General features: G+C 38.2%; 1 protein-coding gene across 2 annotated transcripts; it reads right to left on the bottom strand.

Annotated features, from left to right (window-relative positions):
• Positions 1-929: 929 nt before the first annotated feature.
• Positions 930-3077, bottom strand: LOC147450360 (uncharacterized). 2 transcript variants are annotated; one of them, XM_086520705.1, is made up of 3 exons: positions 2877-3063; positions 2166-2338; positions 930-1349 (listed from the first exon to the last, which is right to left on the bottom strand). In XM_086520705.1, exons 1-3 carry the CDS (start codon positions 2974-2976, stop codon positions 1149-1151), a joined length of 474 nt encoding a protein of 157 aa, XP_086376831.1. In that variant the 5' UTR covers positions 2977-3063; the 3' UTR covers positions 930-1148. The 2 variants fall into 2 exon arrangements, with proteins under 2 accessions (XP_086376831.1, XP_086376832.1); XM_086520706.1 differs by having other exon boundaries at positions 1212-1349; positions 2243-2338; positions 2877-3077.
• Between the last annotated feature and the right edge of the window lie 13385 nt (positions 3078-16462).

The raw sequence follows: 16462 nt of genomic DNA, 5'->3' as shown, positions 1-16462 counted from the left end.
CACATGGCCTGACTATAAGCTAGTAAAATTGTCTTCTTCTAGTGCTGCTAGCTAACAACACGTGAATTATGAGAAAGAGAACTTCAATAAGCCAAATGGTCTCTCTATTGTATTCTACTTCTACATGCAATAGCATAACCATGATGCTTCATGAAAAATTCTCTTGGTAGGGTGCCAACTACATGCGCTATGGCCCTCTTTGACGCGTGTTAATCTCTCTCTCTCTCTCTCTCTCTCTCTCTTCAAGTTTAATTGTTTCTATCCTCATTAACTTATAATTAATTTTTGGTTGTGCAATTATCAATGATCTTTAACATAGTAAATTAGCATAAATATGCATGAAATGGTTACAAAGCAATGTTAAATTAGAGACCGTTGCTAGTACCAAATCTCTATGATGGTGTCCCATTGTTGCTGTTAAAGCAATACTCGTGAGTCCCACTAATTGCTCACACACACACACACACACACACACACACACAAATAGAGTTCAGAATAATTGTATGTATGTATGTTGGCGTAGAGAGAGAGAGAGAATGCAACCGCACAATCATCGGCTAGATCTTTACAGGTTTTACAATTAGGGCTTTGCGTGTAGGGATTTTGCAATAACCAAATGTCAAACATTTACAGTTTATGGTTTAAAGGTTGAGTTGCATACCTTTGTGTTCTATCCATACAAGAGGATGAAGTATGAAGGATTTTGATCAATAGAATATTGATTGTTGTGCAAGCATACAATAACTTTGCCTTTTAGATGCCCTCAAATACCCTTTCCATTCATCTAAGGTCAAATGCAAACCCACCCCAATGTAATTTTGCTTTCTAACTTTATTACAAAAACACATGGTATGGCAAAAGATAAGTGAAAACAAAAAGCATGCATGCACACACAAGCACAATCAATCTAGGAAGAGATGCTACATTGCTTAATAGAAAACACATGGGTATGATACTTTATGTACAATTCTGATGAAAAGAATACAATTTTAACCGATAAAATAAAAAGTAAGGTTAAGCCTCAAGTGGGCATTCTAAAACAAAACGAACAGGACGCGAATGGAGGCCCTTAAATTGGATCCATTCCCTAGGTAGTAACAAGGTGAAATTGCTCTTGGTTGCGTATTGCTTAAGGTTGGGGTGGCATGTTAAAAATTAACACAATCAAAGTAAGCTGAGTGAATAGTGAGGTTAGCAGTGGGTGCCCCCCGATAAAAATCAAGCGTTTGCTGGTGAGGCCTGATAGGTTCATCATTATTGATGGAACACCGGCTATCAAGAATGTCGAAAACCACGCTACAATCCAAGGTGATGATCGATGCCGAGCAATATGGGCATTCATTAACCACCTAATTTCAAAAACAAAATCCCGTCAAAATACACACTAATCCCATATGTGAGACTTGACATACCTGATTTCAAAAACTTAATTCTGTCAAACAAATACTGATTGATTCTGTGCAAATATGTGCTATTATATTACTTGAGGGCGGTTTTGCATGAAGCTTACACTTTCAACAAATATAATGGAAGTCGTAGTGCTTAACATATATATTAATCATACACCTAATCCTTACATAGGCTTCAAAACAAAGAAACTCGGTACTAACATACCGCAAGGAAACTCTAAAGAGAAGAAAACCCTAAAGTAAAAGTAAAGAAAAAAAAGAATACCAATGTAAAACGACACACACATTGCATGCACGCTCGACCACCTCTTTACATAGGCATGCAAAGTCTTTTGACTTTCCCCTTTCACAAGGCTCTTCATTTCCAAAGACACACCCTTTCCTGATACATTTGTGATGTTTTGAAAGGAATTTTATTTTTCTGAAATTGTGGAGACTTTATAATTCCATACATAAGGCCGAACTACATATGAGAAAATTTGGAAGTAATTTGACTATATTTGAAGGTTTTCTCTGTGTTTTGCAGGGTTTCTCACCCTCAAATTTCAAATATGACGGTAAATTTCAAGAATTGTAGGTGGGATTACACTAAACTTAGGTTCTTTTCAAGCACTGGGGCCGACGGCATGTAATCCGATTAGTTAATTGTATAATAAATTCAAACTGTTTTGAATGACAATCATTTCTACCCATGCCCTTGAAAATGCAATGATAATTTCAAAAACAAAAACTCTCTCCTATGGATCTGAAGCTGACCTGAACGACCGATACATCAGTATCGATTGAACTCTTCTGTGTTACAGATTTGAGATGGCTGAGATCACATAATGTACCTCTATGTCCAGGACAACTACAATCATTCAGTTGCCCGTAGAAGTTTTTGGATAGGGAGTCACTAAATGGGTCATCCTTAAATTGGCCATCACTCCCTGTCAAAGTGGAACAATCATGTGTGAAGGAAACATGGGCTTAATTAGCAAGTTAATAGCAATTAATTAGCAGGCATATTTGTGTCATGATAGGGAAAAAGCAACGGTTTTGTATATGACAGAGTGCATACGAGAGTGTGTGTGTGTGTGTGTGTGTGTGTGTGTGCGCGTGCATGTATGCTTTGATGCAGAAACACGAGTATACATCATAATAGGGGAAAAGCAATGTGTGTGCATATGTGCAATGCATGCATGCGCATGCACGTATGCATATTGTAGGGTTTTGATGCAGAAATAGGAGTGTGCACGTGTTGTCTGTGTGTGTGCACGCGCATATTTTAGGGTTTTATTGCAGAAAAACGAGCATATGTCATGATAGGGGGAAAGCTGTGTGTGTGTTTGTGTGTGTGTGTGTGTGTGTGTGTGTGTGTGTTTGCATGGTGTCTGCGCATGCATACTGTAGGGGTTTGATGCACAAACAAGAGCAAGCCAAGGTGGGCGTGAGAAAAAGAAAACGCCTAGGCTGTTAGGGACTCACCCAGAGAAGAAAAGCGTGAACGTAACGCAGCCACGGACGAGCAGCAGCAGACGACGAGCCATAAAAACGCAGAGTGCCAAGCGCGTGCCTTCGTCTTCATCGTTGTCGAGACTCGACACAAGTATTACAATGTAGATGTCACAGACATGGAAAGATATGCATTTGATCCCGACACATCGTTCTTACAACTTCTTCTTACTAATATCCAATACAATACGATACTGCTTACACCCATACACCCTTTTTCATTACTAGTAGTAGCCTAAGGCCGGCCGCCTTTGGCGGTCTCTCTCTCTCTCTCTCTCTTTCTCTCGCCCTCTTTATCGTGTGCACACAGGCTTCTCTCAATTTTGGATTTTAGCCTTCATGTCGCAGATTTTGACATGTGTAAAGGGCTCTCCCTTCTACCATATTATGTTAGTTTAGAATTAGCTGGGGACTAAGGGTGAGCAAAAAAATAAACCTACGTCGAATATGGTTGAAACCATACCGAATTAAAAAGACTGCTATCACTTTTGTCTTCTAACGTTTGGATGCTCTAGAAGTGAGAGTTGCCACTACCATGCCGTCAGAAAGTTGCAGCTGCCACTCCCAACTTAGAAGAAGATGAGATTTTGTGGAGTGTGGATGGGTTTTTAACCGTTGCTTTGTACCGCCTCACCCTTCTTGCTTTATAAGCAATCCATATTGAGTTGAATGTTATGAAAACGATGGTAGGATTCAGATCCAGTTTCCTAAGTGTTACTGGGGGGGTTGCTTTGCTCGCTTTTCAGTGATGTTGAAGACCATGCTGCCCTATTTGTATCCTCCTCTTTGCCATCAAATTTGAGAGCTGCAAAATACAAAGCAAGAAAAGTTGACCTTGATTAGCTTTTATCTCTCTGGATGATTTCATCATTTAGTCACATTGGCTAATTTTTTTAGACTTTACGTTTGTACATTTGTCGAGTTAGGAGGAAGAATCTTGTTATTGACACTCCAAGAAGGAAGAACATACACAAGATGTGTCTAGTAGATGAGCAAGTTGTTGAAGGGGCAAAGATTGTTTGAATTTTCAAGATTTTGTTTTGAAAATTTATATTTTTGATATTTTATTTAACTCATGTTTTTTAGCTCAAGAAAATAGGAATATGTGACATATGAGGCTAAGTTACAATTGAAAGTACACTTTTGGAATTGCAATGGATACCCATGGAATGCGGGGATTGGCATGGATGAACTAACTAACAAAGCTGATGTTGTACTTCTTGTTGAAACTTAAGAGTATGATGCACAAAGGATTGATGGGAGCAAGGAATACAATGTACATTTATTGATGTTTTCAAATAATCTCAAGCAACTAAGAGGGCAAGGAGGGATAGCTTGTATGATTAATAAAGATTTGAAATATTTTGTACCAATTGTAATTCATGACAAGCACAAACGTTATATATGGCTGAAAATTATGACACCAACAAGAGCACCCATTTTGTAGCCAGTTGCTACATTCCTCACCATGATTACCCCCTTTATGTTTGCATGGATAGAGATCAACCATTTAGTGATTTGAAGGAGGACATTGCTTATTTTAAATACAATGGTGATGTTATTGCCATAGAATGTCTGCACAAAAACATAACAACATGACACACAACAATTTGATATGCCATACATTTTAAGGAAGATAAGGAAGTTTACTTGTATGATCGTACTTCGATGGATGAGAAAGATCCGGATCACTATTGAAAGCTACTTTTACACATGTGCAATAGTATGGGTGTGCTCATTGGCAATGGTATATCTTTATAGAGTGGAACCGATGGATTTACATGTACAAAACACAATGGGGATAGTGTGATTAGCCAACTATATGCTACTCTCCATAGCCATCGTGTATCACATAAAGAGTTTTACACTTGGTCAATGGACTCTAGAATCAGACAGACCATTAGACCTTATTTATTGAACTTGCATGTGGAGAAACAAATAAGCATGAAAATTTCAGCCAAAGTGAAGGAAAGTTATCTCTTTGTATGGATTTCAAATAGGCACCAATGTATATTGAAATGGTTAAGAAAAAGTTATAGATGACAAAGCTCCAATGCGATGCACCATTGGAAACTAAATGGAAAGCTTTTAAGAAAGTTATTTTTTCTTGTGCCGAAAAATGATTTGCCTTAAAGCATGTCCATGGTATCAACAAGGTAGATCACGCAAAAGGTGGTTTAGATAAAGAGTGAAAAGATGCTCAAAAGTCCTTGATAAAGCATTAAACTGATCATTTAATATGGTAAGATAAAAGGGGAACAAGATTTAGGATATAGACATGTGCTTCTAGACCTATCTCAACAAGGGACCAAAAGGAGCAATGGTTGCATCTCAATAGGGGTCCAAAAGGAGACGGTCTACCAAAGAGCAATGTGCAATAAGTGCTTCTAGATTTACCTCAGCAAGGGACCAAGAGAAGAGATGGTTACATTGATTGGGCTGAAGAGAATGACAAGCATGCAAAAGGACAAGTGGGTTTTTGTCGATGCCATAGCACCATTGATCATCTTATCACTCTTCGTGTTCTCACAGAGGAAAGTCGGTTAAAAGGCAAGAGATTGTATTTTTGTTTTGTGATGTAGTGCTTCTAGCACACACTTTAGAAGATGCACAAAAGCTTATGGTTGTCCTTGAGAACTTTTGCTTGCATAGTCGGCTGATTGTAAATGAATCCAAAACAAAGGTTATGCTTGTGAAAACCAACCATAAGGAGAAGCCATGCATTGTGTACAACAATGAGACACTTGAAGTTGTTGAGAGCTTTAAGTACCTTGGCCTTAAGGTTCCGTCCAATCACAAATGGCATGAATGTGCTATGCGTCGTTTGGAAGCGGGAAAGAGAGCATATTATGCATTTGAGAACATGTGTAATGCGGGAAACATCAAGTGTTAGGTTCTCAAGAAGTACCTTTTTGATGCATTGGTGACACCGGTTCTCCTTTATGGAGTTGAAGTGTGGGGCGGGAGCATCTCAAAGTCTACTTGGAAAGAGTTTGAGAATGTTCAAAAGTGTTTTCTTACGAACTTTCTCCAAGTTAAGACACAAACACCATATATGCTCCTACTTCTTGAGTCGGGATCTCTTCCAGTTGAGGTTATGGGCATGGAAAGGGTTGTGGAGTACATGATAAAGATGCGTCAAAACCCCTCACATCAACTTCATACAATTGCATGGGAAGCAAGCAAAAAAGTTCAAAAGACGCATAAAAGCAAGATCTTAAGCACAAGATGCACAAGATGGATGCAAGACATAAAGAAGTGGTTTGGGAGATGGGATGTATTACAATTGCTACATGGTGCTTCAATTGACTCCCAAGTGAATGAAGCTTTTCTACAACGCAAATGTATTACGGCTTGGAAGAAATCCGGTGGGTCACGCTTCATACATTACACCACCCATATTACCCTACACACTTTTCTCTCCCAACCACGGTGTGGGCTCTACATTGCGACTCTCATCACCATAATTTTGGAGCATCAAGAGTCACTCATCATCCATACACATACTCTCTCTCTCTCTCTCTCTCTCTCTCTCTCTCTCTCTCTCTCTCTCTCTCTCTCTCTCTCTCTCTCTCTCTCTCTCTCTCTCTGTGGTCAAGATGCCTGCGACTAAGGAGAAGAGCTTCAGAGCAACGAAACTGCACTAGAGGATTCGAGCCATACTATCTGGATGACATCCACAATGCAAATGAGGATAGGACCCATTATATCATCCTCTTGTACTTGGCACCCATTGTATCAATGATCACACATACCCGACCCAATTCCAGCTAATAGTACTCCTATATTCATTTTAACATCTCTTTTTTGTACCCAGACATAATATTAGATTCACCAGTTTGTAATATTTTGATCTCATAGGTCATTTTTGCCTCTTGAAGATGTCAATATACTATTTCATTCTCTGTCAACTCTCTCTCTCTCTCTCTCTCTCTCTCTCTCTCTCTCTCTCTCTCTCTCTCTCTCTCTCTCTCTCTCTCTCTCTCTCTCTCTCTCTCTCTCTCTCTATTATGCTCACTGCAAGTTCGAGAGTCTGAGTACCACACACTACTAGAGTGCTCAGCTTTTGATCACATCCGAACTTGCTTCTCTCACATTTTCAGCCATAACTTAGACCTACACACTTTCCTCTCCCAGCCAAAGTGTGGGCTCTCCATTGCGACTCTCATCACTACAATTTTGGAGCATTGAGAGTCACTCATCAGCCGTACACATACTACATCACATGTAACTTTGGTCCCATAGGTCATATTTGACCTCCGAGGACGATAATAAAATCTATCTATCTATCTATCTATCTCTCTCTCTCTCTTCCTAAAAAAAAGGGAAGCAACATTTGAAAAGTTGAAGTAGCATAGTGTAACCATCTCATATATTTTCTCGAAGACATATGTAGCAACTTTTACAATGAGGCTACCTTCCTCCATCCTGAGGGTCTTGTATTTCTTTTTTTTATCTTAGTAATTCACACTTCTACATTCCTTTAAATAAAAAAAAAAAACTTTTACAATGAGCCCTCGAGCTTTTAAAAGCTCATGGAAAGCTTGCTACAAAAGCTCATCCAATTATCACCCAAGTCACCCTGTTAGCAGTAAGCTAACCCATGTAACATTTTTCGGGAGCTTCATTGTAAAAACACTTATTCTTTTGATAAATAGGGAATATTGTAACTTCTATTGAACAAGTGGATATTGTAATCTATGAGCCACAGCTATAAGCTTCCATATTCTATCAGGTTATCCTTGGTTAGAGCTCCCAGATGATTAGTTTTTGACCTAAGAAACTTTGGCTAAGGTATAAAAGCTAATTTTGTAAAGTTATTATTAAGTTTTTGGATAAGAAATACACAGCGTGAGCTTATGGTGCTCTCTTCTCTCCTTCTCATGCTTCTATCTCCCTTGTTTGTCGTCACATTGCAGTGATGTCCGTTGCGTTGCAGTTACAGGTAAGAACTCTACGCGTTGACGTAAACATATCATGATAAATCATAGCATTTGACGTCGCCAACCTACGGCCTAATTTTATCATAAGCAAGAAAATCATGAAGTAAGTATAGGCGGGGTATTGGGGCATCATTGCTAAGCATTTAGATGCATTCGGAGTCAAAAACTACTAGGTCAAAATCTCACTGCTGTTAATAATCGTATTTTTTGCCACTCATTGAAAGTGAGATTTGAGACCATAAGCACAGTGTGCTTAGGTCTTATATACTTGTCCTAGAAGTTTCATAGCATTCGGATGATGTCGTTTGATGTTGTAACGATTATGGTTTGCTTGCCGATTAGCGACTAGCTTTTGATGACTTAGGTCATTTGAGTGTAGCTTGAGTTAGATGTGAGTTGTCTGTTGTTTTCCAAGAGATTGACACTCTCTTGTAGCCTCCAAGTTGAGTCAGCCTTGTCCCATGGATTGACAATTATATTCATGGTTCTCGCTATGTTTGCAATAAGATAAAAAACCCATCCACATTTGGCGTCATTGCCGAGTACAAGTAGACCTTAACTAGGGAAAACAAGAGCGTCTAGTGTAGTTGTCCTTTAGCTTCCTCTAGGATCACCTAGAGTTCAACTTTCTCTTTAAAATTACATAGCTTAAGAGTTTCGTCTTTTGCCGTGTAGAGGTAGCTTGGGAGTAGATTGTACTTACTAAGTACCTTGTAGGATTGTAGGATTAGGTTGGGATTGATGATTGATGGACAAGACAAGTCTTAAGATCAATGCTCAAGAAAATAGAAAAAAACAAGAAAACAAGTGTTTGTGGACACCTTCCATAACCCAATTGCAGCAGAACCTAAGAGTAGGGTAAGTAGAATCCAAGGTGGATCTCAAATCCTTGTTCACTTCAAAAGAAACATCTAGAGTTGTTTATGTGAAGTTACAGAATTTTAGGTCTACGACTTGAAACAGCATCAAAAGATTGTCAACCACTGGAATCGGTTGGAGATTATGCTCATAAAAGTTATATGAACCAGTGGGTAAGCATAAGGATGCAATTGAGGTAAATTTTCAAGAAATGACAAAAACTCAAATTATTTACATTTTCTTGAGAATTAAGGCCAAATTAAGTTTTGACTTGACTCGGAGGCTTAAAACATGTCACAGAAAGACTGAGTATTGAAAAAATTGTTGAGTTTAGGCCAAAAGTAAATAATTGCGATTATTTACATTTGGCTCAAATTGATCAAGGTTGATACCAGAGACTCTATGCATGGTTACAAACATCTTTTGTGAAGGCTCATAGAGTTTGGATCACAAAACATACCAAAAACTTGATAAAAACAGAGTTTGACTTGATAAATCTTGTTCAAATTTTATGAAACTTGACTCGGAGGCTTAGTTTAAAGAGTTTAACATGTGTGTATACTCAGATGATAAAAAATATGCTAAAAGTTTGACAATTGTAAATAATTATGATTATTTATTTTTGTCCAATTTTCAAGTATTTTTGGCCAACCAAGCATAACACAGGTTTTATCATATTGTATTGAACACTCACATCAAATTTGGTAAAATTTGGATTTGTAAAGTGAAAATTGTGGCCAGTTTTGTAAAGACAATCTGCGGACACAAAAGTATTGACAAATTGAGCAGGGTTTATCCAAACTTTGTGAAACTTTGCTAGGGAGATTAAGTTGAGATGCTTTACCTGTTTATATCATCATCTTGGCAAAAGAATGCTTTAAAATCCCATAAGTTACATCTACCCTAAATTTGAGAGTTTTTGCACAATTGAGTATGTCATAGGGTCAAGCATATCAAGTAGACTACTCATATCAAGTTTGGTGGAATTTGGATCACAAAAGTGAGACTTAAGCCAGATTCTTAAAAACTGAGACTGTGGACACTAAACAGTTGATAACTTTGACAAATCTTGCTCAAACTCATTGAAACTTGTCTAGAGACTACAACAAGGTGTCTATATGGCAAAACAAGTCTAAAAAGTAAGAAAAGTAAGAAAAGTAAATAATCTGATTATTTACTTTTGAGCCCCAGAGACAAGATTTTGGACTTTTGAGCTTGTACAGTGTTAGAGCAACAAAATACAAGGTCACTGGTCAAGTTTGGGTTCCATGGAATCCAAATTAGTACATGTTAACTTAGTTTCCACGTTGCAGATTAGTTCTTTAGGTCTTTGCAAGGGTAGAATTTGGAAATCTTATTTGTTGACTCACTTCGCTCAGATTGAAGTGATATACAGAGACCAATCACAATAGTTAGCAAAAATTGTACAATCTTTGAGAGAAAACAACTAACTTGGTTAAAACTGACAGAGGTAACAGGTTGCACATCCAAAAATGAGATGCAAATTTGATAAAAGTGAATTGACAAAAGCATAGCTTAATGAACAAATCATGGGCAAAAAAACTTGGAACGCATTGATTGATTGTTAAGTTAGATAAAAATGTATGAGTTACAATACAATTGCCATTATGCAAAAATGTAGAACTAAATTACATTGTTGTGAATCATTTACATCCTAAATATATATATATACACATACCATAAACCTAACCCTCAATCTAAACCCTAATCCTAAAGCTTAACCTAACCCTAAATCTAGATTTCTCATTCCCTCTATCTCTAGCTCTCTCGTTCTCTCTATCTCTATCTTTCTCTCTTTCTCGTTGTCTCTCTCTCTCTCTCTCTCTCTCTCTCTCTCTCTCTCTCTCTCTCTCTCTCTCTCTCTCTCTCTCTCTCACTCAGTGTGTGTGTGTGTGTGTGTGTGTGTGTGTGTGTGTGTGTGTGTGTGTGTGTGTTTTAAATCTACATATACTACCCACAAACGAACATTTATATGTTCAAAGACCGAGGAACTCATATTAAAACAAGGTTTTCTGTACAAATTACACTTAGATAGGAAATTTTGTACAAATGAATAATCTCAGGTTGGTATAAGTCACCGTTCTAGATAAGTACAAAACAACACAACATTCAGTTAGCATTGGCTCTATATACAGGTGATGCATGGGCATCCTAGTTGTTATCCATGTCACAAAGGTAAAACTTTTTAGTGAAAGTTATCTTTCATAAAAGACAAATTATATGACAACACGGCAAACATCTCAGCCAGTATTTCTCGAAAGCTCAACTCCTTATTGCAAATCTGTTACAATAACCTAATGAAAACGACACAGGATTTACAAATGAGGTATTCCTTTGCTAAAAATCTTTATAATTAATCTCCTTATTCTTGCAAACCCTTTTAAGATAGGCTCTTTTCCTAACATTTGCCACATTCTTGCCGCAAAGAAGGCCACATAGCCAGCTCTTGCTGCTTTAAGTTTTTTTGAGATCGGAGCCCTCTTGATAGGATCAAACACAATACTCATCCGTGCAGTTAGCTTATACTTCGGTTCTTCCTAGCATCAATAGACATTAGTTTTGAGTAAATAGAGTATTGTTGCCAAATAGTCACAACCCTTTTCTATATAAAAGATTGTTCAGACCCTACAGGCCTGGTTTTAGTAAAGAATCTTCAAATCATCTACTACTTAATTGAAGCAAACATCCTACCACCGCTAGATCACATGAAAGAAAATTGTTTGTATATAAACTTAGATACTACTTTGATAGCATGTCCTTAGTCAAGAGGACAACCAAGCTTCACTGCATTATCATACCCAAGCCACAACCCCATAAGGTATGTAGACCTCAACCTTTCTTATTAAGCCGAGTACAATTCAAACATGTGGCGGAATTGGATCCACCTCCCTGCCTTTAGAGAAGCTAAAGGTTGAAAGACGCATTATCACTCGGTGTGAACATAACCAATCCCATCAGACAAACCTTTATTGATGTCGAAGATTTAGCCTCATCATTTATCGAACCTTGTTTGCACTTATCCAACAACAACCAAGTATTAGCTTATGCATTCAATAAAAAACCATCCCACCCACTCAAACATGCCATTGATAACCATGGGCCAAAATCTCTCTAAGTACCTTTGGTGACAGAGTAGTGGAGACCCGACAAAAACACATGCGTTTTCTAAGATATGTCAAATCATTTCAAAGCATAATGAAACATTTACCATGCCAGCAATCCCAAGTAGATTCTATGTTAGCATAATACAGAGCAAGTTTGGGAGTACCATATCAGATACAAGAATGCATATGCAATCATTCATAGTTCCCTTAGTTGGAAACCAGCTCTACCATTCTACTATGTACCATGCATAAACCAATGAGTCCTAATGTGTTGAGTATGCCAGAACATGCCACCAGCCAAGTATTCTTCCAAAGTTTGCACATCCAGCAAGATCTCTGTTAGTCCTACACCTTAAGGAAAAACAACAAGTAATACCATCGAATCTTGCTAAATGTAGGTAGCAAAAATGGGTCTGCAGCTACACAGCCATACCTTTACCATGGTCCAAATTTTAAACTTTTAGTAGATTTGCATTAAGCATCCATAAACCCGAGAACATACCTTATAAAAAACCTCCTTTTCCATAACCATATAACAACCTAGTGTCATGCTGATACATTTGCCACAAAACCATGTTTACCAACTCTGGCAGGCAAATTTTAACCGAAACACTCTCAAACCCCATGGTAACTGAGTATAGGATTCCATGCACATCATCTGCCAAACTTTGAAAGGGTTCAACCATTATTAATGTACAGTGAACCCTTCCAGCAAGTCTATGTAGGATTCTAGCAAAAGTAAGAGAACACATGCTATCAGCAGCTTGATGATACATGCACTTATCATACATGCTTTAGTAGGAAACAATCAGTGGCATACCATAGTGTACCACACCCTACATAAGGAGTAATCAAGTATCAAGATTTTGTATTCATTATAGAAACATCTCACCCACTCAGGAAGGTCCTATAAAACCATGTAACAAAAATCCCTCTGAAAACGTGTGGTAACAAACTAACGGAGACTGAGAAAACACTCATGCATATTCTGAGATATGCTAGACCATGTCAATGTATATTAAATGATTTACCATGCTAGCAAGCACAAGCAAATTCCATGTTAAAGAGAAATTTGGGAGTACCATATCAGGAGTGAGAATGCATATGGGATCATTCATAGTTCCTTAGTAGGAAATCTATACCGCCATTCTACTACCATGCATTAACCAAAGAGTCCTATTACATTTAGTATTCCAAAACACGCCACCAGCCAAGTAATCAACCAAAGTCTGTTCATCCGGCAAGAATTATATTAGTCCTAATCAGAAAGGAAAACAAACCAAGGAACCCAAGTTATACCACTAAATCTTGCTAAGTGCAGGTATCAAAAAAGCCCCACGGCTCAACAGTCATACCTTTCCCTTGGTTCGAAAATCATCTAGTTAGTCAAATTGCATTAGGCATCCGTAAACCCAAGATCATACCTCATATCAAAATCGCGTTTTTCATAACCCTACAATTATCGAGTGTCAGGCTGATATATTTACCATTGAACATGTCTACCAACTCTGGCACGCATCTTTTTATTGAAACACTCTCAACCCCATGGTAATCAGGGTATAAGAGACCCTACAAAACATCATCAATACTCTATGAAAATGTTCACCATTAATAATGTCTAGTGAACCCTTCCTGCAAGTCTATGCGGATTCTCGACTAGAGTAATAGGGAGCAAATGTTATCGGCTACTACATTAAATATGCACTCATCCATACAAAGCTTTAGTAGGAACCGGTCAATGGCCTACTACAGAATACCAAACCGTAAAACAGGAGTCTTATTTCATTTAAACTGCCAGATCAATCCTTCCGCCAGGGATCTTGCCAAAGTTCACTCGTTGTGCCCATTCTGAGTCATCCTTAACCGGTAAGGAGAATACCCAAGAGAATAAGGAAAGTCAAAGAAACATGTTACGTACAAGTAGAAAAATTTGAATTAAATCCAGTAGCATACCCTTATATTGTATAAATTTAACAAATAATAGATTTTGCAACTATCATACAAGCTCCAAAAAAAGCATGATAGCCTATATTATTTGCATACATCACCTGGCTATCTAGTGCTTTGTTGGTACATGCACAACCAATTAATCTTTGCAGCATTAAACAAACAAAGTATAAACAGTCAACCGAATTTCAACCAAGATATACTTGGCCAAATGAGGCTCCACCCTACATCAGGTAGTTAAGGGCAACAATGAACTTGTATCTCAAGCAAACCCTCTCTGATTAGAGAAGGCACTCATCTAGTCGGGATTATACATGCAAAACAAGCACTCATTCTCTTAGATGCAAGTAAAACAATCGTGGCATCTCTCTAGTAAGTATTAAGTAACAAACTCATTTTTCACATCAAGCAGAATAGCCCATCTATCTCAGAAGAAGCCAGTGTTTGCACCTCCATAGTTGTTTGCTTATCCTTCCACTTTGCCATAATGTTACGCACACAGAGTATTGCCACCCACAATTCAAATGAAACAAAGCACAACAATTCATATGAAAACACATAAACCTACTAAATGAGGGGTATTGCTCGCCTTTAAGTAGTATTGTTTATGCAATCCCTTTCAATACAACTCAGACAATTCTTAGCATTCACAAGCCCCTCTTTGCCATCACGAGCCAGCTCATGTAGTCTCCGAAGTAGGTAGCTGGTCCCTGGTTGGCTTTAACGAGGCCCATGTGATTTGCCTAATACAGGGTTTTCACCTCTGTGTTAGTCAGATCCTCTTGTCAACTTACAGAAAAACAACCGAAATAAGGTAGATCGTAAGTGTGTAGTTATATTTAGACTAAAGCAAAAGTGGATCGGTGAAAAAAAGCTTTAAACCACATTCATCCCCGACTAACCAACCACAAGGATAATTTTACTTGAAACCTAGGGTATATCCCATTGGTTAATATTGAATGAACTATACACATTAGTGTGCTATTATGAGAGCAATACCTTAGGCCTAGGGCAAGTCAAAATTTCCAGAGTATTAGGCTAAGCATATGTGTGTGCCAAGCAAGATCAGTCTTGTGCTCACTGAGTGCTCACTATAAGAAGTCAAGGATGAAGCTTCTATTTTACCTCCGTCTGTTGTGTGTACACATGTGTGTGTGTGTGTGTGTGTGTGTGTGTGTGTGTGTGTGTGTGTGTGTGTGTGTGTGTGTGTGTGTGTGAGAGAGAGAGAGAGAGAGAGGGAGGTGAGAGCATATACTTGTTTTCGTCTTCGTTTATCCGAGAGCACCAAAACTCAGCACAGATCTAAGTTTTGGCGCTCTCTGGTTATTTTACCTCCAGAGTCACTATTGCTATAGTCGATGCTATGAGCGTCATATAGCGGCACCTATAGTGATGCTGATAGCATCACCTTGAGTTTTGAGCATCGCAGGATGAGCATCACTAAGATAACACCTCTTGTAGTGTATTTAGTGGATTCGAGATTTCACAATAATGAGGTCTTTATTTGTGATCGTGGATGGTATAAAGCTAATTTGGGAATCCAATCGTGCCTGGACTGTGGGTCTGGGGGACCTGGGGTCTCCTTGACAAGGGTTGAAAGCCCCCAAGGGAGATTTTAAGGGTATATTCCTAGAATATTCCCTATGATACTAGACAATCTATACATTCCATTAGTCATATGACCAGTGGTTGATGATTAGTGGCTAATGGCCGGTAACTACAGAGGGTGGGTTGGCATAGTCAATACCGCACATGCCACACACACACACACACTTTTATCTACCACCCACTGTAGCACTATATAAAGAGGCCATCTCCATAAACCATGACATCCTATATTGAAGGATAACCAATCTCTTGTATTCCTACTTACTAGCTCTAGTTGTCTCTATCTCCATCTAAGCTCTACCATGAGAGCGCATGGGTGGATGATGCCATCGCTTTGTTATAGTGCTTATCTAAATTTTGATTTTTTGCTAATCTACTTTGCATTGTATCTCTCTCTACTCTCCTTTCTACAAAATCCAATATTGTTCTACATTTCTTACAAATATTCTACTTGCATATTCTATTCAGGTTTGTAGTAGATTTGTTGTTGAGCCACTTGTAATGCATGGTATCTTCTTCAGCTTGTAATAAGATTCTATCCAAATCTTTGATCAGTGAGGTGCTTGTATGAACTTTGAAGCCAAGGAGTTTATCTCGTTTCCTATATGCACTTATTCACATCACATTGGTAGTAGGCAATGTACTAGTAATGCAGGAAAGAAACGTGTTTTCAAAATTTTGGCAAGAGAGTTTAAAAATGTAGCAAAATTAGAGGATTCTTTGTATGGTTGCTTTTGGAGTCCCATTACTCATAGGTGAACATGGGAGCAGTGTGTTGGTGGGTAATACAGTTTGGATGTCCATGTGTAAAGAAATAAAAGTGTATCCTTGGGCAATCTCTATTTCTTTGGTATTAGAAGATTAGTTTGTGTGTCCCTGCTAACAACAACATCCATCAAGTTTTTGTGGAGGCAGAGACTCCATCCATGGGCACGAAGAGTATTAGGAAGGCTATAGTTCAAATTTGGATTGCTCATCTAACATGTAGATTGCAATGAGCAAGTCAACCCTATTTTTAGTCTACACAAACATTCATGAACCAAAAAGTGGCTTACATGTAGCACATGATTAATCAAAT

The sequence above is a fragment of the Adiantum capillus-veneris genome, chromosome 9 (assembly GCF_014529385.1).
Source record: "Adiantum capillus-veneris isolate H3 chromosome 9, ASM1452938v2, whole genome shotgun sequence".
NCBI classification, from domain to species: domain Eukaryota; kingdom Viridiplantae; phylum Streptophyta; class Polypodiopsida; order Polypodiales; family Pteridaceae; genus Adiantum; species Adiantum capillus-veneris.
The sequence above is the reverse complement of the archived record's forward strand: the minus strand, read 5'-3'. Positions and strand labels throughout refer to the sequence as shown.

Coding starts and splice junctions, on each gene's coding strand:
- LOC147450360 (XM_086520705.1), bottom strand. CDS start 2,976: ATGAAGACGAAGGCACGCGCTTGGCACTCTGCGTTTTTATGGCTCGTC. Junction 2,339..2,876: donor TTCACGCTTTTCTTCTCTGG/GTGAGTCCCTAA, acceptor CCACTTTGACAG/GGAGTGATGGCCAATTTAAG. Junction 1,350..2,165: donor CTGATGTATCGGTCGTTCAG/GTCAGCTTCAGA, acceptor TTTTGAAATTAG/GTGGTTAATGAATGCCCATA.